This window comes from Ceratotherium simum, chromosome 14, assembly GCF_057802395.1.
Source record: "Ceratotherium simum simum isolate JZ-2026a chromosome 14, ASM5780239v1, whole genome shotgun sequence".
In the NCBI taxonomy this organism is placed as follows: Eukaryota; Metazoa; Chordata; class Mammalia; order Perissodactyla; family Rhinocerotidae; genus Ceratotherium; species Ceratotherium simum.
Window position 1 is genome coordinate 22,064,692 of NC_141913.1, and position 27,514 is coordinate 22,092,205.

At 34.9% G+C, this 27,514-nt stretch overlaps 1 protein-coding gene across 2 annotated transcripts in view; it reads right to left on the reverse strand.

The window, feature by feature from the left end:
- The window catches only part of DSC1 (desmocollin 1), a 29,462-nt gene extending 8,056 nt beyond the window's left edge, over window positions 1-21,406 (reverse strand). For both annotated transcript variants that reach the window (XM_004422417.3, XM_087438823.1), the window contains exons 1-11: window positions 21,344-21,406; window positions 18,727-18,811; window positions 17,233-17,435; window positions 15,926-16,045; window positions 14,918-15,073; window positions 9,255-9,399; window positions 7,866-8,032; window positions 7,277-7,411; window positions 5,652-5,837; window positions 4,040-4,299; window positions 3,751-3,893 (exon numbers count right to left, since the gene is read on the reverse strand). In XM_004422417.3, the coding sequence (XP_004422474.2) occupies window positions 3,751-3,893; window positions 4,040-4,299; window positions 5,652-5,837; window positions 7,277-7,411; window positions 7,866-8,032; window positions 9,255-9,399; window positions 14,918-15,073; window positions 15,926-16,045; window positions 17,233-17,435; window positions 18,727-18,811; window positions 21,344-21,406 (1,663 nt within the window). The remainder of the gene's footprint in view (window positions 1-3,750; window positions 3,894-4,039; window positions 4,300-5,651; window positions 5,838-7,276; window positions 7,412-7,865; window positions 8,033-9,254; window positions 9,400-14,917; window positions 15,074-15,925; window positions 16,046-17,232; window positions 17,436-18,726; window positions 18,812-21,343) is intronic.
- Window positions 21,407-27,514: the final 6,108 nt, after the last annotated feature.

Below are 27,514 nucleotides of genomic sequence, written 5' to 3' on the forward strand. Positions count from 1 at the left end.
GGAAGGAGGGCTTAAAAGGTATTAAGAGAAGAACCTAACAAAGATAATGGGAACAATCACAGAGGTTGTCAGTGTGATTCATTTGAAGAGACCTTAATTTCAAACAGGAGAGGGTAGTGCTATTCTAGGCTGAGGGTGTATAAAATAGTGTTTTCTAGAGTGACAGTAGGGAAACTAGCCTGACTGACAAAGACAATTGACACAAAAAATACAAAGAAACAAACTGCATTCTGAGAAAGCTAAGAGAATACTTAGATCATTATCCTGAAATATTTATGAACATCAAAACTAAATGTTCATGCGGAAATGTAAGTACAGTCGGCCCTCTGTATCTCAGGTTCTGCATCCCCAGATTCAAGCAACCATGGATGAAAGGCCTACAATGGTTGCATCTGTACTGAACATGTACAAACTTTTCTTGTCATTATTCCCTAAACAATACAGTATAATGACTATTTACATATCATTCACATTGTATTAGATATTATAAGTAATCTAGAGATGATTTAAAGTATATGGGAGGATGTGCATAGGTTATAAGCAAATACTACACTGTTTTACATAAGAGACTTGAGCATCCTTGGATTTTGGCAACAGTGGGGAGGGGTGGGCCGGAGGGGGGGTGGCCCTGGAACCAGTCTCCCTGATTCAGAGGGGCAAATGTAATTACTTATATATTTGGCTCTTGGAAGTATATATTAATGGATTAAAGTTCAAAGAAACAAAATCCTTCATGTCACTATATGGCCTTGCATTAAAATTTATAACATGCTTATCTTTACTTCTTCTTGAGCATACCCAGGTTATCCATGAGCCTTGGACACAGACTCATACAGGTCAGACTTGGTGTTTAATTTCCTTGTACTATGATCACTGTGCTTACGGACATCGTCTTTGAGCACCAAAGACAAAGTTAATTTCTTCTATTTCTGTTCTCCCTATTTTCCTTCTCTCCAAATAGTATTTCATTTTCCTATCACCAAGCTTCTGCATCTCTGTGAAATCTCCTCCCTTTATACTTTAATTTGGGCAGCTCTTAACTGACTTCCACTTCTGATGATACCCATACATTCTTTTATGGGGAAAATGTTCATACCATAGAAGCTTTTATGAGAATATATAATCTTTTAATTGATATCATGTGAGAATTTGACCTTGTCTTATGAATTCTAGTTTCCATGGCAACTTGCCTAGTACTCGGAACTTACTAGATAATTGATATTTGTGGAGTAAATGAGTAAACATAAATCTTTGTTTGACATCATAATTGTGTTCTTGAACCATTCAGATTTCACTTTTACTTATATAGGGGCAGCAAATCACCCAGGATTACCGAGTAGTGGCAACATTAGCTATATTTCTCAGCTAATGTTTTCTCCATTCTTTAGTTGTTTTTCTTTCTACGTACATTGAAAAAACTACATTAAAAGTATGTGTGAGAGGTATCAAGAGGAAAGGATGATCATATGCAGATGGTTAAATAATGATATTCACATTTAGGTTTGCTTTCAGATTTTGAAACCTAAATATTTTTGGCTCATGGCAATAGTTCTTTAAAACTGCTTGGGGGCCGTCCTGGTGGTGTAGTAGTTTGCGCACTCCACTTCAGTGGCCCGGGGTTGATGGGTTTGGATACCGGGCGTGGACCTACACCACTCATCAAGCCACCCAATGGCGGTGAGCCACATACAAAATAAAGGAAGGTTGGTACAGATGTTAGCTCAGGGCCAATCTTCCTCAAGCAAAAAGAGGAGGATTGGCAACAGGTGTTAGCTCAGGGCCAATCTTCCTCACCAAAAAAAAAAAATGCTTGGTAACTGATTATGATGTGCAACACAGCGTTTCCATCCCAAGGCAACAGGAATAGAACAAGGCTGAGTGAGGAAGTAAGAAAAAACCTGAACGAGGAAGATGTGTATGAATTGGCTTGCCTTTCTCAAATAAATTATAAGCAACCAGCATCTTTATTATTTTAATCTTTGTGTCTTGTCAGAAAATCGTTTTTTAGATGTGGCTTTTATTGTAAAGCTATAGAAAAAGTAGAGACATAATATATAAGAAAACTTTTTTCTTTATTTTATTAACAAAATATCAAGGGGAAAAATGAATAAATATGAACCATTTCATGACTGACTTTCAACTTTTGTTAATTTCCATGGGATTAGATATGTATTTATTCAAACACTAATCTATTCCTTCTAAAGAAATTCAGTGATTCTATAGAGAAAGACAGCAGCATTGCTGTATCAGCTTGTTTGTTTTGAACATCTAGCATATAAAAATATGCTAACCATAAAAATAGTGGAAACCGTCTTGGATTAGGAAGATAGTCAAAAGCATAAGCTCTATCATAAAAGCCCAAATTCATTCATCTTTATGGAAATTTACCCCAAAAGGGTGAGCAAATAATTGGTGTAATGGAATGCAATATTGTGACTTCTATTTATATTTTTTATCATCCTCTTTTAATATCTATTTTGTGTAGTTTTATGATGCATACATTAGCATTACTATGTATACATAGCACATATATATTAATAAACATACTAGTAAATATATGGAGGTTGTTGTCTCAGCCTATTGATAACCAGTGTTGTGGCTGAACCAGGCCTTGTGGCTCTTATTATGATTGCAAGATGCCCTCAGCCATAACCATCAGGAAACTTTGAAAAAAAGGTTTATTACTTATGAATCCTGTGCCACAGAGTGAGATCACATGGAGAAGCAGAGAGAGAGAAGGGGAGAGAAAAAGAGAGGGAGAAGGAGAGAGAGAGAGCGAGAGCCCCTGGGTTTTGCTTTTATTGAGGTCGAAGATGGGAACGGGAACGTAGGGTTTTGTAGGCTCACTCTTTATTGGTGAATTTCAAACATAAGATCAGGAATTTAAAGCAGTGGGGGAGGGGAGAGGGGTGGGGGAGAAGAAAAAACAACTGGCCTAAGTGTTGAGTGATCGAAATGAACCAAGATCTCTGAAACAAAGGAGCCTGGGGTGTAGGGGTGTGGTGGGGTGGGATGGCACCCTGGGTCTTTTTCTAATCCTGTGGCTGGCAATGTGTTTACTCCAGATAGCCATCTTCCAAGTGGATGCCTCTTTGCAGTGTATGCCTCGGCAATCAAAGCTTAAATCAGGCACTCTCATTCCAAAAAGAAAAGCCAATTGTCAGGGTTTACACTACAATGGGACGTATTCAAAAATGGCTTACTGCTAGGATGGTCAAAAGGGTTTTGAGATCGCTACTTTATGACATTTGAAGGACATTTCCTCACAAGATAAGATCTAGAATTCACCTTAGAGAAGGATTGCCAACCACAGCAAAAAACTTAAGAGTCATCATTTGATCGTTTCTTTAGAGAATAGAAAAAATATTTTGTTCCCCATTAAGGGAGGCTCAGAACAAACTTACCTTGAAGCCAATTGTTTTAGTTGGGTTGAACCCTTGCAGTAAGTTCACATCATAATAATCTAAATCTGTACTCCTGAAAAAAAGGAAGATGTTCGAGGATGCCACTGTATCCATGGCAGAGATCAAATAATACGGACCTTGAAACTCAGACTTTCACCATTCACCACCTCCTAGCTTTCCATTACTAGTGCACTGGGCCTAAATTTGGTGGTCTCCAACAAATTGAAAAATCATAATGCAAACATTATTTGCATTAAATTTTGATCTGAAAATAAACAGATTTCATCCAAGATTTCCTTAAAAATATATCCATTTTTATATTTTATTTCTAAACAATTGCACTCACCTGCATCCATTGCAACCACAGAAACATTGTATTGGTCATTTTTTACAAATTTTGATTCTCTGTCTAGCACTTTTACAGTTCTCAAGTCACCAGTGTGTTCGTCAATTTCAAACCAATTATCTTCATCTTCTATCTTCTTATACCTAATTTTTAGAAATCAAATGTAAGTACTCAAAGAATAGACATAATCTCAAAAATCTATCATTTTGAAAATACATAGAACTTTCCTAAACTGGAATTCAATTTACATCATAATTAAAAATAAGAAACTTTTTGAAAAATATGTTACCTTAAGCCTTCCCCACTGCGGTTTTCTGGATCCGATGCTTTATATCCAAGGAGTTCTTTGCCAGCTGGGAGGTCATCTTTACTCTGAATAACTTTTACTGGTGGTTGGCATTCAGGGCCCTCATCACTGTCTTTAACTTTAACAGTGACTGTTGTAGTGCACATAGTAGGAGTTTGCGAGTTTGCTGCTTTAGAAAATTGTGCTTCATTAAGTACACCAATTTGCAAAACAATTTGGTGATTGACTTCATAGTTCAATGGCTGTTCAATAAACATACTTCAATCAGTCAATATATAATACTATATATAGGAGACTTATAATTATAAGTTTTTACACAAAAGGGAATATCAATTTTGTGTATAAAATATTAACAAAAGTTGGTGCTAATGTAGTTAAAGACTAATAATTAGCTTCCTATAATGGCAAACACTGTCAAATGCAAAATTGTTGATTTTAAGATTCAACCAATTTTTCTTCTCACTTTTCTTTGGGAAGGTCCTGCCTTCACTTTTTCATTACAAGTTTAAATATTAATAGAAATACAGAATTAGTGTTTGAATATATTCAAATAGACTACATTTCTCTTTGTTTCATTACTTATCAAATGGGATAACAGTGATAACTAAGACAGCAGAAGTCCCTCCAAACTAAGTATATGAAATAATTAGAGAGACTATGAGGACTTGAGATTTGGCTGTAATGGAGCAGTTACTCTGAGTATACGAGTTAAAAGATATAATTTTATCTAGCCACACCTTTTCAAAGCACATTATATTTGAGTTTGCTTAATTCCTAATCAAAGTGCTCAGTCCTGAACTGAATAACTAGAAAGAACCCTAAAACAATAAAGAATTAGAGACTAAAATCTATCAAGATAATAAAAAATGGAAATCAAGAAAAAGAAATTTAGAAGCCAGAAAAAGAAAGAGAAAGAATAAATAGTATAATAATTAAAGGGCGTTTTCTAAAAATCTTATGAGGAAAGTCCAATTTACACATGTCTAAGAAAATACACCGTCTCCAAGAAATTAATGAGGGAAGATACATAAGGGGTTAGTGAGGACTATGGGCAGAAGGACTCAGAAAGGAATCAGGTTCAGTTAAAGTAATCATGCTAGGTGCCAGTAACTGCAATTGAATTTAAAAAATCCCAGAACACTGGCTACCTCAAATGTGGGAGGATTACTGGGTATAGCTGCTGAATATTTAGTAAATGGTCTGTTACATAAAAAGATTATAGAGAGATGAAAGTACAATATGAGCATGAAGTGCATTGAAAAGTAGGGAGGTTTGATTTCAAATAGTGAGTGATTCTTCCATTTCTCTCTGTCTTGTGTTCTACAAAATAAGGGATTTGGACTAATGGGTGTCTAAGACACCTTCTAAGGCTAATATTTGATTACTAATTCAATATTTCTCTGGCTTGGTTTTCCTCATATTTAGAACAATGAGTTTTTACCTGCCATGCCTTTCCTCTAAGAGAAAAAATGAGGGTAAAATAATAATACAAGTTTATGTAAACCAATGTGAATCATTTCAGCCTTGCATTGCAATACTCTAGTTATATACATACAGGAATTACTAGATATATATATTTGTGGTTTTTGTTTACCTTCACAACACACAAGACTGCTTCATTTGTATTTGGATCTGTGCTAATTTTGAAGTGTCCATTTTCATTTCCCTGAAGGATCGTGTACACAGGCTTTGAGTGAGGAGTGTTTGGCAAATCCTGGTCATGTACCACCATTCGTAAAATCTCAACGTCAATTCTGTTTTCTTCTACTTCTGCAAAATACTGTAACAATTGCTTCTTGTTATTATAAATTCAAGGCTTTAACAACATGCTTTCCTACTCTAAAACTTATACTTAAAGAAAAACAAAAAGTGATATGAAAATGTGCAATCATATATTGGGAAGAATTTACACATTTAATGCATAGTTGACTTCTTTTTTTGCGAAACTGCTTTTTCAAATCTTATCCATTCTTCAAAGACTAACTCAGGTCTTAACTTCTCAACTTCTCGGAGGTGATTTTCCTAATCATTCAAACCCTTAGATTTGTCTCTATTCTGAACCTCTACAATATTTACAGTCTATTGACCCTTTTTAGACATAAAATGCTTTATATTAATATATTAAGCACTCAATATTTATAGATAATTAGAACCTGCATTGATTTCTTATTATTACTGGATGACTTGTTAATATGCCAATCTTTTTTATTATTGTTATTTACTTTTGATTCACTGGCAAACACTTTAAGGAAAAAGTTTTTCCTTCTTTGAGAAATTAAATCATAGTTTCTCCCCTCTACATCTCTCCCCCAAAAAGAAACACGAATACGGAAGCATACAATATTAAATGACTAAAAAAAGTGGTAAATAGGAATCTTCTAGAGATGTAAGATGAATTTATAGAAGGATGATAGCTTGATAGGCATTGGAGCATGACAGAGCTAGATTCTAATCCCAGTTTTTTTTCTTACATGGTCTACATGTATGAGATCGTGGGCAAGTTACTTAACTTAGCTTCCATTTCCTCATATGAAATATGGGATAAAATATATCCTTACGAGTTGTAGAGATTAATGTAAAAAAATATGTGAGTGTGCCTATCACTGCAGGTTTTCCCTTCTTTGACTTGTACTCTGGTATAGATTAATGAAAAAATAAAGATTACTCACTAAAAGTTCAAGAAAGAAGAACTATTTTCTGGAAGTATCATCCTATATATATTTCTTGTATTGTGTACTTCCTAAAGGAAAGTTTGCTCGTATGTGATAGAGGAAAAGCCTCAGTATAGGTGGCAGTGGCCAGCCTATACTATTGACTCCTCAGCAGAGCAAAGGACATAAAGCTAGTCCCTTTGTCATCTTAAGAAGTTGAAGTGCAAAGGACACCAGAGAGAGGGCCTCTTCTCCTTCACCCTATAAAAGAAATTTAAATGCAAGGAATCTGATACTGGAGCTTGGCATCCAAGAAAACATTGAATACATGAATGGCCTCAAGAGCTAAGAAGCTCTTTGTCAGCCAAGAGAGTAGTTATTTCCCTAGCATCCAGAAATAACTGGCACTTCAATTATTTTCACGAAAATCATATTTTTCTGCTTCTGTTATTTTTAAGTGATAGCTATTCAAACCAAAATGCGTAATCTCACAGAGCTACCAAATTCCAGATTTGTTTTTTTGAAAAAGTAAGTGAATCTAGACAAATAAATATAGAAATATACTCACAGAAGTTTCTGTAAAATATGGTGCATTGTCATTTTCATCTTCGAGCGAAATAGTAATTGTTCCTGTATTAAATAAACCAAAAGGTTGCCCCCCCATGTCTCGCACTTCCATTACTAACGTGTATGTATCACATTTCTGAAAAAAAGGAAAAAGGTACATTGATGAATACTTCTATTTCCTATAACTTGTAATTCTCATAGCCATTGCTCAGTCTCTGATTATTTTACAAATATTCTTTTTTGATTTTTTTTTCCAAAAAGAGCCACCATACATACAAATATAGAACAAGAGATTAGTCAGTCAGTACAATGGAGAGCTGATGTGTCTAACATAACGTTTCAAAATTTAAAGCTATTTTAGCATCCGCACATAAATCAGGCCAATGATCTCAAGTGAAACCTCATTTAATAAGTTATACCTTCCCAAAATCTCTGTAGGGACAAAGGAAGCGTCCAGGGAAGCCCTAACCACAGCCTGATTGGAAACTTGCTTGGAGGGGTGGCCACAGGGGGCCTTACTGTAACTTCTCTGGACATTATCAGTTTAAATGTAGTTTAGCGACAGGGAAATTAATTAATCAATTCATTACTTCTCTATCCAAGAAAGGTGTAGTTGTGGTGATGACACCCGTATCTGGATGTACAGAGAAATGCTTTGGATGGTCTGGGATTTGCTGTAAGATTTTATACTTCAGACGAGTATGTAGAGTGTCAGGTTCATCGTGGTCTCTGGCAGTCACTTGTCCCACTGAAGTACCTGTTTAGGTAAATCCAATATTGTCAACAACTTAAAATAGCAATATAATTAAATTACAAACAAAAATAAAATCAAGCCATTGCTGTAGCATATTCTCCCCAACACCACAAATAGATTAATTTTACAGATAAGTCGAGGAGTGTCTAAACATTCTCTAAAATTCCAAGCTTCCTTTATTTGGAAACTTCAATTATGTGGTGACTGTGAATAACATGATTTGTTATTATATGTTACATGATTTGTTACTTATATTAGAACAGCCATCCCACCCTTGGTAACAGCGGTTCTCAAATTCTTCCCCCCAACCCACCACCCCAGTTCATGGGCCATTTTTGGATGGAATCTTCTTTGTATATCTCATTTCTCTTATAGTCCCATTTGATTATGTTAGAGGAATACCACAGCTTTGCATATGATAACAAAGATTTTATGCTTTTATATTCTAATGTGTGCTTAATTGTTAATATATGCAATTAATTATTAATATATGTAAGACACAAATGTTATGTGCCTGTCTGAGTATCATTTGGATAAACTTTATGACCCAGAAATCAGAGTATTGGAAATGTTGCTTTAGCAAACTACTTATTGGGGGAGAACAATATTAAATATACACGCATAATGGCAACAGAATGGGGGAGGCATAAGAACAAACATTTCGCGCAAATTTTTTTTATAACTAGACAGTCTTGTTATGCCCCTGTGCATGCCGAGGTCAAGATCTTGGCTGCCCATAGCATCAAACCAGTTCAAATTTTTTTTTCAATTTGTTTGGAAAGTATGCCAAGCAAAACAATGTATATTTTGTTATAAGTCAGATCAGCATTTCCATGCCATGATATATTTCTGGGTCCTTGAAAATGTATTGAGACTTTACAAAGATTCAAATTATTTATTGCTTTATAAATATATTTGTGACACATGTGTACATGGTCAGAATAGAAAATATAAACAGCATTTATCTGTCACACATTCCTATTCGTTGTGGATTAATCTAACAAAGTTAGTAACATTATATATCAGTTAGCTGCCTTCTATATGCACATAGCAAAATGAGCACAAAAAGGTTTGCCTTTGAAGAGTATATGATCTTCTAAGACTACAAAGTTTTATGTAGAATATCCTTGAAAGTTAAACGTTTAAAAATGTTTTGCGTAATTGTGTTTAAATGAACAATTCAACTGAAGCAAAAATCTAGTGTTTTCCTAAAACGGGAACTTACCGGATCGGCAATTTTCAGGCACGTTAAAGACAGTCACTTTGTTTTCAAAATATGGGGCATTATCGTTATCATCTTCAACTTTGAATACTAAGGGGAGTGGGTACTCTGGAGCATAACCATCTGCAGTCGTTGCATAGGCATATATCTGAAAGGTAGACAAACACCATGAGCTTATTCTTCAATAACAAATTATGCACAAAATTAAACCTAGCAGTTGGGGAAAGAAGTAATGTTTAAAAAAATCATCCACAAAGGTATATGTAACTAAGAACTAATGCAATGGAAAGACAACACACCAGCCCAGTCTCTGCCTGCTATGTGGCTTCAATCTTCTTTCATCGTTCTCATTATTCTCCTACCAAGTACCATGCACTCCAGCTGAATGAGGCTACTCCATTCCTTGAATTAACGGCATGCTGTTCTACTTGTTAGAAGGCATGTAGATGTCCCCAGTTATGCTAATAACAAGTATTTTTTTAAAGTTTATAAATACTATGAGTCTATTTACAGATTTGTATATACATATAAATATATCAACTATTGCTGGGTGATTCAATTATGGATTCTTTCTCTATTTACCTGCATTTTCTCATTTTTCTATCACAAACATATATTTCTTGTGTAATAAAAATACTAATGAAATAATATACATATTCCAAACTCCCTCTCAAAAGGCTATATCTTGGCCCCAAATGCCAGGATTTAGTGTCCTTTTCCTTTCAACGTCATCAAATTATTTCTGCACTCTTCTTATGTGGCTTATGCATAGTACATGTTCAATAAATGGTTGTTGACGGATTTTCTTCACTGATAGGAACAACTAAACCTGCCCAAAGTGAACTTTGTATTAACTCAGTTCTTCACCACAATTACCTCCTCCTGAGTTCCCTACTGTAACCATCTTCCAAATGAGCCAGGATTAAAATCCCAGGTATCTAACTCCTCCCTCTCTTTCATTAGCCTGACTAGTCAGTTGCCAAGTTCCAAAGATTAGGGCATTTCTGTGTCTCTATTATCCATTGTCTCTTTTCTATTCCCAATGCCATCATTCTCATGTGACTCCAAATGGATCCTACATATTGCCCTACCAACTTTCCTGCAATTGTCCTAATTGACCTTCTCCAATCTATGTAGCACTTAGGAGGCAAATCATTTTCATGAAGCACAATTTTAATCACGATTTTCCCTAATCAGACTCTTCAGTGATCTGTGTATCATTTACCAAAGTAATCACAAAATCCTCACTATTGTGTTAAAAGGCAACATTTCATCTTCACTGTTCACGCAAACCTGGAGGGGAAGGAATTTCTACTCTAATCTCTGGGATGGGAGTCATTGAAATAACCACCCATGTTCTCTCGGTTACCTTTTCGACTTTTCCCCAAACATCCCTCAGGTAGGCTTTTTCAGCAATAAAACTTATACCTTGATTTCCATCAGTCTGATTGCTATATCTTATTTCTCAATAAATTTGAACTCAGGAGTAGAATACAGGGGTGTGTCATTACCACTTCACCAGCCCCACTGCCATCACCACCATCATTATCATCACCACCATCACACCCAGATGTCACACTATGCAGCCTTCCTAACAACCCCTCCCTTCCCCCCATAGTTGATGTGAATTTTTCCTTCTTTAAACTGATGCCATTTTACGATTTTTGGCTAAAGAAAACTATGAAATTGTTTTATGTCTCTATTAGTTTACAATCGTCTTCAGGGATGAAGCCTGAGACTTATGGATATTTGTGTGCCTGAAGCACCTAACATAGTGCCTTACACTGTGTAATTCTTCAATAAATAGCATTTTGCATTCAATTCCATCTATCTTTCCTTTTTAGGAAGGCAAACTATCCTGTAAGTGTGCCCTCTGTAAAAACTGTCATAAGCATTCTATGGAACCACTTCTTACCTCAGCATATTGGCATTAAAATATCTCCCTATTTAACGTAAGTCCATCTTACTGTAATTTATACTAATTTTTGCTAGTTTTTCTCTTCAAAATAATGAAGATCATCTGTTTCCCACCATATAATCACTTGTAGTTTGAAATAATATTTCCTGATATTTAACTATAAATAAATATTATCCTTTCACATTCCACTGATTCAGATGTGGTTTTGTTTAAGGTACTATTTTAGGGTACCAGTTTTATTTTTTGCTAATAATGAGCCGAGTATCTACAAAATAAATCAAAATTGAAATCGTTATTGTAAAGAGGATGATCTAAACTAGAAATGTAGCTAAACTTTAAAGCATAGCCTAGATCCCTAGGAGAATCCACTTCTGTCCATATGATAGAAAAACTAATTATAAATACTTTCTTATTTAGTCATTAAAGCAGCAATTTCAAAAAACTCAATAAAAGTAATGGTTTTGCAGTCTAGTTCCCATTATTCTATAATAAAAGCAATAATAATACATTTAAATATTGTTATAATAATTATAATATAAAATATTATACTTTAAAAGTAGTCATATTTTTAGTTGAGTTAGAAGAGTATTGTTTAAATTTCATGTGTGTTATAAATATATCATTTTCCCCTTGAAGTCTTCTGTAGCTTAAGGAATCTCATCTCTTTTAGCCCTTTTGCATTGTAATTTGCTCAAACTGCTCTCATCTTTGGGAAGATGCAAACAGTTTTGGAAGATAGATAGAGTTGGGACTTGAGTTTGGCCTTATAATGAGAGATACCCAGTGTAGACTGGGCAGAGGAAGGGAGAAAGCAGTGAGACCAAAGCTGAGTGGGTACAGAATGTGATTAGCAACACGTGTATAAAGACAATGGGTAGACCTGTGTCTGGAAAAAAACATGTTACAAAATAGCAAGGCTCTGGTTGGATAGGCAAGAAGGGACCAGACTGAGCCAAGTTTTCCCTATGGATTTATAGTTTAGATTCGCCTTGACACTCAAAGAGGGAGAGTGTTTGCAACTGCTTTCTTTCATAGAATAACTTGTAATTATTGAAGAAAATTTTCTTCTTATGTAACTCTTCTTTGAAAAACTCGGAAAAATGGCCTTATAAAACTCCCTGAAAAATTAGATGAATTTAATGGTTTAAGACAAACTCCTTAAACTGCAATAATGGTGTGACTCACCCATAAAAATCTTTACAAGCCAAGATTAAGCAATACAACATGGGGCAAGAGAGAGAACGGAAGTGCAAAAAGGGTATGTCTTAAATTAGACCCAGGGCTACTGTTCTCAAAAGTCAATGAAATCAAATAATTTCAAATAATGGTAATTTATTAATACATAATGTTAATATAGATTCGATAAAAGCAAAGAATTGGGAAATCCCATCAAAATCCCCAGTTTTGAGGACAAAATTCTCGAGCATGTGCATTGTTTGATTTACCATTAGAATATTTTTAAAGAGTTCTACAGTTTATATACTGACTTCACCAACATTAGAGCATTTAATGATCACAACAGCTCTGAGGTAGGTAAGATAACTATTAGCAGCCCATGTATCAGAGAAAATGGATTCTCGGAGGTTGTGACCTGAACAAGACTAAAAGGAAAAGTGGCAGATACTGAAGATCTACTAATTTCCAGGGAATAAGCTTTCCAGTATAAAACAATAAGTGAAATTGATTTGATGGAAAAGCAAAGACATACTATTTTTATTTCAACCTCTACGTTGACAGAGAAAGCTTCCATTCTATATTGCCTCGAGTGATTTTAAAACTTGCTTCATGTTTACAGCTGGTAATTATACTTCCTTCTATGAACTTTACTAATTTGAAAGTGGCATTTCTTAATATCAACTCAATCTCAACCATGTTAATGGAAACTAGAGAAACATGGGTAATCCTGAAGGAAAAATTATTCAAAAACCTAACTTTGAGCGTGAATTCCAAAATATTTTATTCCTTTGTCCTTTAAAAGATGTCAAAAAATAACAAAGTAACTTATTTTTAATTTTAAACTAATCTGTCCCCCTTCTCTCTGGCAATGATCCCAATAGGAAGCCAAGATAGCAGGTTAATCAGTGAGAAGGAGCTGAAGACCTCAAAGATCCATAAACAGTTTCTTATCAGCAGAATAAGAAATGAAGCGTACATTGCAACATACAGAGTAGGCAGCTTCTTATTTCTTCTCAAGAATGACTACTAGTGTTAGATCTTCTCTTCTTATCAAGGAGCTACAAAAGCAGCAGAGAACTTATATGTGTATTTATATAAGATATATATATGTATATACATATACCTATTTATCAATTATTTATTTGGCTCTTTAATAGAAAGATCAAAATGTTTGCAATAGTGCTTAGCATACCTCTCCTCTAAGAGCCTATGTAAGCTATTTTTTTAAAGTAACAATTTGACATTATTATAAGTAAAGATGTTTATTCTAGAGAATTTGGGTGGGAGCATAAAATTATAAAGAAAATATGTCATTCTAATCCAAACATTTTATTTAATTATGAAATCCCTGAACGGGAACATTTACGTTGTTTCAAAAATGTCACTACCTTATATAGTGCTTTGACATCTGTAGGATAGGGTCCTTAGCATGAATTAGAAGGTCCTTCACACTCTAGTCTGCATTCTTCTCTAGCCTCATATTTCACACTCTTCCTTAGCTGCACAACACTCCAGTGAGGGTTTGTTGTTGTTCCTGTTGGTTTCTTTTTAACCAATGGTTCTTTCTATTGCTGATCCCCTGCCTAGAACGTTTAGCTACCCACTCCTCCTCCTCTCTCACCACCCACCCAATTGTTAACTTCCTTCATGGCTGCCTTTATATAACCACCAATTCCTACTCATCTTCTGGATATCTGCTAAGATATCGCTTTCTGGACTACCCAAGTATGAGATAAATTTCCCTTTTATGTGCTCCTTTAGCAAAGAACTCCTTTACTATTCTCTCTTATAATTCAAGACACCAAGTGCTTAGACAATGTCATTCACCATCATCCTGAAACTCACTGTGAATTTCTCGTATATGTCAGATAGGACATCAGGACACTAAGGAGATACGTGAAGTTTGAAACAGAAAAAAAAAGGATTCAATTTTCAGAAGAGTTAGAATTTTTCTTGGGGTGAGATTAGATAGAATAAGATGAATTGGTAAATTTTTTCTGGATTACTAAGGCAATAAAATGATACTCAAGATTCTTGTTGCTGAAGGACAGCCAGAGGGAAGGAGAGAAAGGAAGCACAATGATATGCAAGAGGCTAAAGCAGAGGATCTCAGCCCTAGGGTACATTTAGAATCACCTTGGATGACTTCAAATTTTCAGTTGCCTGGGCCTCAACCCAGAACAATTAAATCAGAATTTCTGGGAATAGGCCCAAGTATCAGTATTTTTTAAACAGTTCTCATGTGATTTATTACAATCAAGGTTGAGAATAATTGATCTATGTTATTATAGGGAACTTCAAACTCAACAAAATTCATTGTCATTACCCCAAATCAAACTTGTCCTTAAAATTCTGTCATTATATTTTCTATACCTTTTCCTCCCTTTTCTTCCTTCATGGTATCCATTGTCTTTCTTCATCAATGGCACCCATAGAAATTTGAAGTTTATATTACACATTAACAATATTTAAAATATTAAAACAAATAATTGATTCTTCGAATATGTAAACAAGCAGCATTGGAAATATTAAACCAGTAATAAAGAACATAATTCTGAATAAATAATCTTACTGGAAACTGGTCATATTGCTCACGGTCTATGCTTCGTGTACAAAAGATATCCCCAGTGTCTTTGTCTATAAAGAATAAATTGAAGGGCTCTTTGTCCACTCCTGGTCCACTTATGGAGTAAAAGATGGTGTAGTTCTGTGCAGCATCAGATTGGACCTATAACAATAAGTAAAAATTTAGGATAATAAATGTCTTCAACCTAACCTCTTGTGATGGTTTATTTTTTATCACTTGCTCTCTTTCCTACTCACCTATTCTTTCTTTCTTCTGCTTATCTATCCACCATCTCCCATATTTTTCAAATTCTTATTCATATTCTGCAATGCGCAAACCCACAAACTCTGTCACCTATCTGATCCCAAATTCTTTTGAGGATCTGCATATTTAGAAAAAATTCTTAGAGTTGAATAAACTTTTACAATTCCTATTCACTTATTCTTATTCCTATGTAAAGTATAGTAACACTTTCAATGATTTTGAATTATTTGGAATAAAAAATTTTGTGATTAAAAAAGTAAAAATAATGCAATTTTCCTCCCATAATTAACTCTTCAAGAATTGCATAATTTCAAAACTGGCCTAGGTTCACACCCTAGCTACGTGGCAGTGACACTACCTTTTTGGTAAACAGAAATACTGGCCTTTTTTAATGAAAATAAGTGTTAATTAAAGTGAGAGGTGAATTATGCAAAATCTGTGGGCATGTCCTTTGTACGTGAATGCTAAAGTCTGATAGAATATTCAGGAGAATCTGGCTGTAGACCTAAGAGCATCAGAAACTCAAAATATGAAACTTTTTTCTAAATATTAAATATGATTTCTGGAAGAAACCGAGAAAATACACTGACTCACTTCTACAGGATCCTAGATCTGGTGAATAGATGATTCTTATTGGTACCAAGAGGTTAAAGCTCTGGTTCGACATACTGCACAGTTCAAATGGAAAGTTTTAAAAACAAACAAACCAAAAAACCTCTAACATATAAAATCAAACAATATGAAATGTACCTGTTGAACATGTTGTGGAAATGGACCTAATGAATTCTCCATCAGTGAACATGGAACAGGAGCCCATCGTCTCTTGCTGCGCTTGAGAACTGTGTCTTTGGTATGTCTCTTCTTAGGAGCCTACATTTGATGAGAGATGAAGAACTATATAGCATTGCCTACCATGCTAGGAACTGTGATTTTCACATATACATCAACATGAAGAAAACAAGTAAGGGGTATACATAACAATATCATGGATAACCCCAAAACCATTTCTGTTTTTTATTAATAAGATAAATACACACACATGAATAAGAACCAGTTTCACCTATTTCCTGATTTAACCAGTTAACCAACAAAAGCTTTATAGGCCATTGGTGAAAGGATATTTTGAGAAGTATAGACCCCCTAAAGATAGATAATCCATTAACAAATATTTAGGAATTGATTTTATTCCACTAAAAGTGATACAACCAAAATTTGTTAAAACACTAGCTGCATTTCAAAGCATTTGTACACCTATATAAAGACACAAGTCAGCATTTGTTCAAGTATGTTTTATTTTATGTGATGTAGAAACTCTTTACAATTTGGATATAAAATAATGTTTTGTAAGACAAACAGTTTAAATTTGAAGAGTTCTTGTAATCAAAAGGAATTTAGCTGGGAAAGTCTCCTATAAGTTGAATCATTTATTCATAAATCATTTTATAAGACCAAATTCTTTGTGCAGAGTTCACTGAAAATGAGATTTATATGAATTCCAGTAACTTTTTCCTTCCCACTCCTTCATCACCACCACTCACTGTAAGAAAATGAGCCTAGAATCAGAACATTCAAACCATCCTGTGGGCTGGCCATACGCTATTCTCTGAAGAGAGGGACCCTGTGGAATTTTCGATTAAGATGGGAGTAAGCTTTAGACAATCTCTTCTCCTCTTTAAAGAGAAACTCAAACCAATAGTCACTTTGGAGAGAGCCACTCGGGGTGAAGTGCCAAATCTCCAGCCTGAATCACTTTTCACTGAGTTGTAGACCCACCCCTGCCTTGTTCTTCAGGTTTGTTGTTCTAATTATTGCCACACCTCAAAACACTATCTGAAACCTTTGTATTCTGACTTTGATCCCTGGCAACAGTTGTTCGTTTTTATATCATTTTGTAAATAACTCTACCACTCCTTAAAACAGTCTAGTCTTTCCATATATTAATTATCAGTGGAATAGACAAGTGAGTGTTCAAGAACAATGATTTTAACATGGAAGGAAGTCTATGAAATGAAGGACCCATAAGCCGATAAATATCGTTAAGTCTTTGCCTAATATACCTTCTTTCCTCTTGCTACCAGTACAACTTCTATCTCTTTCTGTTCTTGTCTCTGACCATCTGAAAGGAAAATGGAAAAACTCTTCTTTTCAGAAGACAAAATGAGGTCACGTGTTGTGTAAATGGAGCCATCTTCTAGAATTCTGAAGTCAGAATCACTTGACAGGATTAGGCTGGCCAACTGGAGACACTCCTTCAGATTCACTGCAGGGAAGAAATTTCACAATAATTCGTAAGATGAAAGAGGAAAAGAACAAGTTTTACAGGAATGACAACTACAAGTTAGTGTGTGAGAAGCAGAAAGAGGGAGGTGACACTTGGAATCTGTTGAGTACCTGCTATTCCAAAACTTAGGGGCCATGAAAATTAAATAGTTAAATTAATGGAGTCACAGTTTCCATTACTTTCATCATAAATTAATTGACAAATAGACATGGAACATCTCCTTAGTGTCACTGGACTTGTTGTTTCCACTTTAACTTTTGTTTATGGGTTTGTATATATATATGCAAATTTGTTGTTTTATATTATATGTAGTATAACTGCATGACATCAGTAGATTTTGAACTTGCAATAATCTTTGATAGTTAAAACTATCTTGCAAAAAATAAGAAAACTGGTCTATACTTAAGTAATATTTATCAGTAATATAGCAAATAATCATTCTATAATATCTTTTGGAGGTTTAATAAACCCAGTGCTTAGTATATATTATGGTTATTATCAAAATAATTCCTTTACTGATTCATATTTAATACATTTGGCATATTCACTGTATGTCTTTAAAGTATAGACTATATATCTTTTAAGTATTTTGAAAAGATATAAGAGATGAATTTAAAACCTCAGAGCACTGGTCAAAGCAATGTCTATCTTGGAAAGGTTATCACTTCTGTATTCAAGGTGTATTTTTCTAAATGTAAACTTAAGGTTAATGAAAAACCTTTATAAAAGGAATGTTACCCTTGGACTCAGAACATCCAACCCATGCTTCACCTATGGCTGTGATAGGAAAATTAGTTGAAATTTTATTTGACTTTCACAAGGTCTTCTGTGAAATAGATCACATAAATGCTTGCTGGGTAGCTGTTCATTGTCATCAACCTCAAGCACAAATTTTATTTGGCAGCATGTAAATTTTGACACATCTGGTTTATATCTAATCAATTCAAGAAACTTGCTTGGAATTTTGGCAGCAGACTAGTCGATATGAATTAAAATATGCTTCTAGTTTTGGCGCCTTGCTTTGTTTGAACTAAACTAAGATAATTTAGCTCTCTATGTTTGCTAGTTTTTCTGGCAAGAAAAGTATACAGCTAACTTGGTACTTTAATTGTTTCTAACTGCTACCAAAAAACAAGTAGTTCATCTTCCATTTTATGTTGAATTTTAATGCCAAGTAGCTACTATATGGCTTTTATCTCAAACTTTACAAGAGCAGCCTGAAGCTAAATGTAGCAGTTAAAACTATAAAATTCTTAATACCATTTCTCACCTTTGCCTACAAGTGTTTCAGCCTGAAGATGAGAAGGAACTTGAAGAGAAATTTTCTTACAAGCATCGCAAAATAATATTAAAACCTCAAAAAAAAGAAAAACATCAGGAATTACATTTGATCACAAACTTTCACATTACAGTTTTGTCTTATTGATAAAAATATTGTCAATTTCAGAAACAGATTAATCTTCTAATCCTTCAATATTTTTCATATTCTTTTATAAAGGAAACAGCAAAGAATGTGGCTTTAGGGGCACCACAGTCATTTAGCATCAATGAAAAAATTAAAGTGAGTGGTAGTTCTTAGAACTTAAATCATATTGTGTCATTCCAAGAAAATGTGTTACAAACCACTGATTTTATATACAGGTTATCATCTCTAAGGCCATTCATAAATGTCATTCTGAATTTTTAGCGTGAAGAAAGTACTTAACTCTGAAATATAATAATCACATATTTGTTCACAAATAATCATTTTCACAGCCTCAAACAATTTGAAGGTATAGTTGATTAAGTCTAGAAAATATTTAAGGATTTTATTTAACCTCCTAAAGAACAAAGCCCACAAATATTCACTGATCTCAAATCCCTCTTTGGACTGACTTGGCATAAACTTCAAAGCCTAAATGATGTCATTCACAAAGCTAGTCTAAAAAGAAATACATGCAAAATATAGAGAGTAGCCTTCAACAGGGTAAAGATTTTTAATTAAATTCAAGACACAACTATTGTTTTAAAAAGCTAGTTGGTTCAAGGAAAGAAAACAGAGACTATTGGAAAATAAAAGAAAAGCTATCAGTTTAAAATGTCTATAAGTTCAAAACCTATTTTGCTTCTTTTTCTTGGCATTTTCTGTTTATTTGCTTCCTCTACTGTTTATCAAAATGACTACTTTTTTTATTATTTAAGGGTAAAATAGAGCAGAGCTGGGTTTCCCTGGAAGAGATAGGTCAATTTTATGATCGTTTTTTCTCTGAGGACATATTTCTAGAGCTAAGGCACCCATTATTCGGGAGAAAGACAGAAGACTATCAAGTGTACGATGTACACTTCTTTTCCAACTCAACTCAAATCTATTGGATATATTGTATCAGCCTATTTAAATAGTTTGTAATTTTACAAAAACTCTCTTAGGTAGATAATACCAAAAATTAGAATTTAAAAAGTCACGTTTGTTTTCAGTTTTAATTTAAATAACCACTTTTTAAAACTTGAGACATTTTTATTTGTTTGACTCTTTCATATTTTCATTCCTAATGCCAAGGAATGAACTAAATTATATCTAAAGAACTTTCTAAGCATAAAGAATTCTATTAGCAATGGTCTAAATATGCAACATGGAAAGAGCATTTTATAATTTAAAATATACAAACATATACAAATATACAAACATATATACCTATACCTATACCTATACGTATATACATGTATATGTTACTCTATAGAATATATCCACATTCCCACTCCTACCCCCATCTTCTTTTTTTCCTGCCCTAGGACCCCCACTTCATTGGTTCTGCCTCTCTATGGCAGAACCAATGGAAGTTTTCAGAAGTACTATTCCAGTCTTCAGTTTAAATTAGCAGCTCAGTGATTTGGAGGGAGCTGAAGTCAGACACCCTTTTAGTCATTACAGGGGTCAGGGATAGATGGGGAGAGGATGATCCAAAGGATACTGGATAGAGCAGACACCAAAAGCAAAAGAAATCTGGTGAATCCCTTGGGAAGCTTTCACTTTTTACCTGACTAATACTAACTCAAGAAGGTCTCTGAGTCTTTTCCCTTCCAGGCAGTTACAGGTGAGAATATGACCACCAACCCCACATCGTATACTATTTATATGAAGAAAATTTTTTTCCCCGTACAATAAAATCTATACATTCTGAATATATAATTTGAAGCTAAAATACTTTGCTAAAATGAAAAAAGAAGGAAATTCAGTGCTTAGAAATGCCAGATGTAGAGGTAGAACAACTCCCCTCTTCACTAAACTTCTTCACCAAAGAAACATTAGCACCTGAGTACACGATTACAAAGCTATTAAAAACCTAAGTGGAAACCTAGTTAATGGTATTTTTTCAATAACTGTCACATTTTTCTTTATTATTTTTCTCGAGTTAAACCCCTTGCTTGGAAAAAGCTTCGCTCTTCTCTTAGCTCTTCCTGAGTAAAATTAAGAAAGTCCTGGATAACTCACATCTTGACCCAGAATCCCTTTCCTCTTCTCTCAGTTCAGTGGAACTAAGCATGTTAAATAACTACAGCTTATTTAATGACTAGTAGCTAAAGCAAACCTCAGAACCTTCGGGGCCAAATGCCTGAGGATAGAATTCATTCCACTATTCCTTAGAAAAACACCACAGTAAGACTGAGCAGAGGATGCCCTTGAAAAACTTGAACATCCTAGCAGTGGGCACTTGAAGATTAAGCACGACACCCGCCATGACGGATCACAAGTCTCTCAATTCCTCCTGAATTTTTCTCAGCTCTGTTTTGTTTTCCCACTCTGTCTTCTCTGCCTTCCACTCTCACCTCTACTCTCTTTTAAAGCCAAACTGGAGGGAAGAAGCAGGTAGTAAATGCTTGAATTCCCTAACCTTTTGGTTGTTACTCACCAGGAGAGAGAAAAGGAGCTGCTTACAGAAGATGCTCCCTGGGGCAGCGGAGGCCACAGCCATCAGAAGCCGTCCCAACGGTCAGGGATGGTGACTGGATAATAGGGCAGCTTGGGATGCACAGGGCAGCTTAAGCAGATTCCCACTGGCTGGCACTTGTGCAGGGTATTCTGCTGCCACCTTGGCACAGATGAGCTTGCTTTGGAGGAGAATCAGGAGGCAAGTGATAAAGGATAGGAGGAGAGCAGAATTACATTCCTCCTATTCCTGGATCAGTCTTCCTCCTTCCAATTCAATTACCTCTGAATGTAAAGAGGTTTTCCTACAAGTGGGGAGGGTGGGTACAAAACACCCCAAAATCCAGTCACTAGCTCCTCCTCACAGCTTTCAAAATTTCTTCTGCTACTTAACACACAGGCAGAAGCAAGAGGGAACACCCTCAAGTCTCAGTCCTCCTCCCTTTCCCCCCAGGTTGATGCTCTGAAGTCCTCCCCAGTTATTACCCTCCCACGTCCTCCCCTCCTTCCTGGCCTTATTAACCTCTGTCGCCCGTGGGTACAAACATAAATTGTCCACAAACTCCATGCAAGCAAGTGGTGCCTCCTCGGCTGCCATTGGCAAATCCGGGGACATATGCATGTATAATCATGTGCATCTGAAGTTATCTCCCTATCTAAGCAATTAGGTGTAGTCTGTCACGCACAGCATTGCAGTTCTGCCAGAGATGTGGTACTCCAGTCTATTGTAGAAACCCCATAGGTGTCTGCTCCCTATTATTGTCTGTCCACCGTGGTTTTGTCCTCTAGATGTCACAAGGAATTTACTAGAGTATATATAGACCTCATAAAAGTAAGAGAATAAAGAAAGAGCTGGGATATAATTTTCTTACTGTATTCTTTTTGTTACTCATGAGGCGATGTTTTCTTCCCTTGAGTATCTTTTTGTCGAGAACAACTACGATCTGAGACCAACTCTTTTTAAAATCACTCCATTGATCCTAATTGTTTGTACACTACATGCAGGATGTCCTAGCCTAAAAGTACAATATTCCATCGAGTTTAGTTTTTTAAACACTAATGACCCTTGCAATGAAGGTGATAACATCATTTCTGCTGTCACATCTCAATGAGTGCAATTATCAATTGCACACAACAGCAGTGATGGAAGTTAGGAAAGGAGGGTAAATATTTTCAAATGGTAATTGCTTAATTTTGGGATAGAGAGGGAACTAAAACTCATATTCACTCAGCCACTGCTAAGAATCAGGGACCATGACAGGCATTTCAGTGAATCCTCCCTAACAACCCAGTGAGGGCTTCTTTTAGATGATGAAATCAAGAGAAAGTAAGTGATCATCCTTTGCCCATTAAGCCAATGGTGAAGGAAACATTTGAACCCAGGTCTGACTGCCGCCAAAGTGCTATTCTTTTCACTCTATCCTGCTATTTTGATGATAAATATATATCAATATATTGATAAGGAGCAAAAAATGATGATCAGGTATGTAAGAATTCTGCCTTGCTGAACAATAAGCCAGTTTGAGACTGGAAAAAACGTATTCAGAAGCAGTTATAACCTACACCTCTTAATAACAGCCAATCGTGCTAGAATACTGTGGGCATTTGGCCTCTTTGGTGAGTCATTCTATAGTCAAGGAAAATGGCCATGTGACTACTTCCTTCATAAATTTTTATGTGTGAAATTCCCCTTCCTTCTCTAGCTACTTAACATTTCTACCTCATGTTTAACTGAAAAGTAAAAGTACAGCCCAATACCCATGCTGCTGAGAAGGGAGGGATAAAAGATGTTCTTTTGCATACTTGACAGTGACCGCAATTCCTTCCTGTATGTAGAGGTGGAAATAATAATAATAACTGCTCCTTTGGAATTAGAGGCCAGGAAGATTTGGGAAATAAAAGATCCTAGAACAAGAACTAAAAGATATCTTGTATATCTTTTTATTTTTGTTTTATTGCCAAAGTTATAACCACCAATATATATGTTTTATGTCTGCACTGGAATTTGATTTCTCAATAAGAAAATAAAATCACTTTAATTGGATATTTTTATATTTAATATGTTGGGAGAAAAGAAAAGAATTGAAATACGGAAATAGGAATAATTGCCTAAGTATATATGTGTAGATCCACGTGTAATTCTGTCTGTGTATGTTTAAGCATAATTATCTAAGTATATATCTAATATATATATATATATATATTCCTGTAGCTTAAAGAATTCAAAGACTCAAGTTCTCTAGTTCTCCAATCCTGGAAAGTGGGAATACATTTTCCAACTAATGAAGTCATCATTACATCTTCCTATATTATAACACTCTCCATTGAAATGGGAAAGGATGCATTACAAACATTAAATTGGTGATACTGAAAAAACTAGCATGTATTGGCCTGTTAAAGAGATGCAAAGCATTGCAAAGTTCAAGTGAATCCAGAATACTCTCCATGGTTCTGGAAAATTGATTTTCTTTTTTTTTTTTTGTGAGGAGATCGGCCTTGTGCTAACATCTGCCAATCCTCCTCTTTTTTTGCTGAGGAAGACTGGCCCTGGGCTAACATCTGTGCCCATCTGCCTCTACTTTATATGGGATGCCGCTACAGCGTGGCTTGCCAAGCAGTGCATCAGTGCGTGCCCAGGATCCGAACCAGCGAACCTGGGGCCGCTGCAGCGGAGCGCACGCACTTAACCGCTTGCGCCACAGGGCCGGCCCCGAAAATTGATTTTCTTGATCTTACTTCTTTTAGCCTGCCTGCTACATGTTTTCCTCTCCCATTATCTCTCTCTCGAAAGTAACAGAAAAATTTGTGCAAAAACTAACTCCAAATCATTGGTTTGCAAATCGGTCACATCAATAATATTTCTGCTATATTTGCTACTTATACACAAAGGTTTCTTTAAAAATCTAAGTACTTATAGGTAAACAATTTATTATTATAATAAAATTGACTACCTTATAATCAAGTTAAGTGAAAACAAAATTTATCTCCTCCAATTTCCTGCTATCAGATTATTCAGAAAGAGCTCTATTTTATTTTTATCTGTATGTTTGTTGCATTTTGTTTGTTTCAATTTATGTGTAAATTAACAGCCTAACTGAATGATTGACAGTGTAGTACAGTGGTTAAGAGCTGAAACTCTGCAGCTAGATTTCCTGGGTTCAACTCCCGGCTTTACTACTTATTAACAATATACCATTAGGCAAGTTACTTAACTCTTCTGTGCCTCAGTCTCTTCATCTATAAAATGGGGATAATAATAGCTGCTAATGTATATGTTATTATGAGGATAAATGTGATATTACTTAGAAAGTATTTTGAACAATGTCTGCTTCATAGCAAGCACTCATATTTTACACAATATAATTGCCTAGGTGAGCAATAAAAAGTTAAAGGGACTGAATATCAAAGGAAACAAACACAAAATTATTATAATTCCAAGGTATCTTATGTAAATGCTATCTAAAGATATACAAACAGATTTATTCATTGAACAAATATTCAAGGATCCATAGACCAGGCTCTGATCTCTGCTAAGAGATGAGTACCATATACAGAAAAAAAAGAAGACAGAAATCTTATTATTTAAAAAGAAAGGCACACTTTGTAGAAGAGAACACAAATGTAGTTCTCTTTCCAGTTCAAAATATAAGGTAAAAAGAGACACTGTAGCAAATATTAAATACCTTAGCAATTTAGAGAGGAATTAAGAATAGACAATAATTACATTCTTAGTGCAGAGACTCCTGCAGAAGAAAATAATGTAAGTATATAAATATTGCATAATTTGTTTTCCACCACAGATTTATGGCCATATAGAGAAAAATTTAAATCTAAAGACCCACATGAGCCTTGCAGGTCTTTAGTTGTTAGCTTAAGGCATGTTACGAAAGCATTCCTTCCTATGAATTTCAAAGTATGTGTCTTATGGAAATACAGTGACAAATATCATGAGATATTTATGCACAGCCAATCTACAGAAGGTGCTGGTTATGAATAAATTCAAGGCCTCAAAATATCCACTTACTGACTGAATTATTATCTCTGTCAGGTGACTCAATTTATTTTAAAAGACTCTGGACTGGTAGGAATGCTGTATACATTGATGAAGCCATAACAAGGCACTTTGTGTTAAATACATATGACCAAAGAGGATAAAAACTACAGGAGTAAAACAGAGTGTGTGATCTTATTATGGGAAAGTAGAAGTGTATAAAGAAAGAAAAAAGAAGTCTTAGCTATAGAAGACGTCTTGGATCCAAGGAGTTCAATATACAGCAGTGGAAAGCCCCTTCAATTCCATTGGACTCATAGACTTTTATCTGGGTGAAAGGTTATTAAAAATTAGAAGTGACTCATAGGTACTGATAATTACTAGCAAAGATTTCTTAAGACTGTTTGCAGAGAATACTGATTAATTTTACACAAAATGAGCCCTTCTCATTATTATCAAAACTGTTGGCAGACCTATGAAAAGAAATGTCAGCATACATCTCCATATAATTTTGAACTCTCTATTTAGCACACACCTAACTGAAACTGGCTTAAGAGAAACAAATAAAAACAAAATTTTTGAGGATAAAGGGATTTGTTAGGTCATGTAATTGGAAAGTCCAGGGATATGCTAGATTCAGGCATAGATCAAGCCAAGTGATTAAATGATGTCACCAAGATATTGGTTCTCTCCATCTCTTAGCTCTGCCTTTCTTTGTGTTGGTTTCATTATCATTCAGTTTTCTCAGTGTGGAGGCAAAGGTGGCCACCAGAAGCTACGAGATTATGTTCTATTGATTTAATAATCCACGGTTGAAAGAGCATTTCTTGTTTCCAATAGTTTGAGCAAAATACAATCCCACTGGCCAAATCTTGCCCATAAGTCAAAGTCAGGAGGTGGGCCAGACCACGTGGGCAAAAAGTGGTGAGGTGGTTGCCCAAAGATGACTGTGGGCTATTGACAGAAAAAGGAACAATAGTGGCTAGAGAGGCAAATCAAAAGATGTCCACCAAACTGACCTTTTCTTTGTCATCATTTCAATAATACTAGTCAATTATCTATCAATCATTTATTAACACCTTCTATACTCTAAGCACTACCCATGGTGCTGACGATAGAAAGCTGAAGAGGACATGATTTCTGCCCTCACAGAGCTTACAATCTACTATATGTTTTGAAAATTAGTTAAAGTGTTCATAAGATATGGTCAGAATTAAAATCCTGGTGAAATGAACATAATGAATATTTTAGACTTTTATTCACTTCCTGATGTTTCCTCCAAGTATTATTTTCTTTGGTGGCCTTCAAAGTAAATATTTGAAAAGTTGTTTTTTAATGATAGATGGAATCTTACTGTCAATTATTTATCTTATACATTAAAAATCATATTATTAAATGTTGACTTTTAAACATAAGAATGTATACACACTACCTAAACCTTGTTAAGATAGAAAATTAGGAGGGAAGACTTCACCCATGATCTAAAGGTGATCTTCCAGGGTATATCTTCCAGTCTAGTTTCTGTGTATAGAATTTTTAACATTGTTATACTGTGCTATAAATGTAATTTTATACCATGCATTTTCCCCTTAATAATATAAAACAAACATTTGTCCTATGTCATAACAAGTCCTATATAGATATGTTAGTGACTGTATTAAATTCCTTCAAATAAATGCATTACAATTGATTTAACCACTCCCTAATATTAGGTATTTAAATTGTTCCCAATTTTTCATTATTATAAAGACCATCTTGATAGATAACCCTCTTCTGTATTTAGGATCATTTCTTGAGATAGAGTTCCACAAGTACACATTCTAGGTCAAAAAACTGGGATTTAATGCCTCTTAGTATATAAAGCCAACTGGCATCACAAAAGCAGAATATCAGTGTACATTCTTACTGACAATGAATGCAACAATAAATATCCTAGCCAAGACTAAATAGTGTCATTTCATTGAAAATTCTGCTATTTTGATAAGACATTATCATTTTAATCTGAATTATTTACCTGGTTATGATGTTCAGCAATTTTCACAGCCACTAAGCCATTGCATTTTTTTATGATCTATACGCTTTTTTAATATATTGGCATATATTCAGAACTATAAGGAAATTGGCACATTTGAAATAAACCAAATGAGTTAATAATTAAAACTC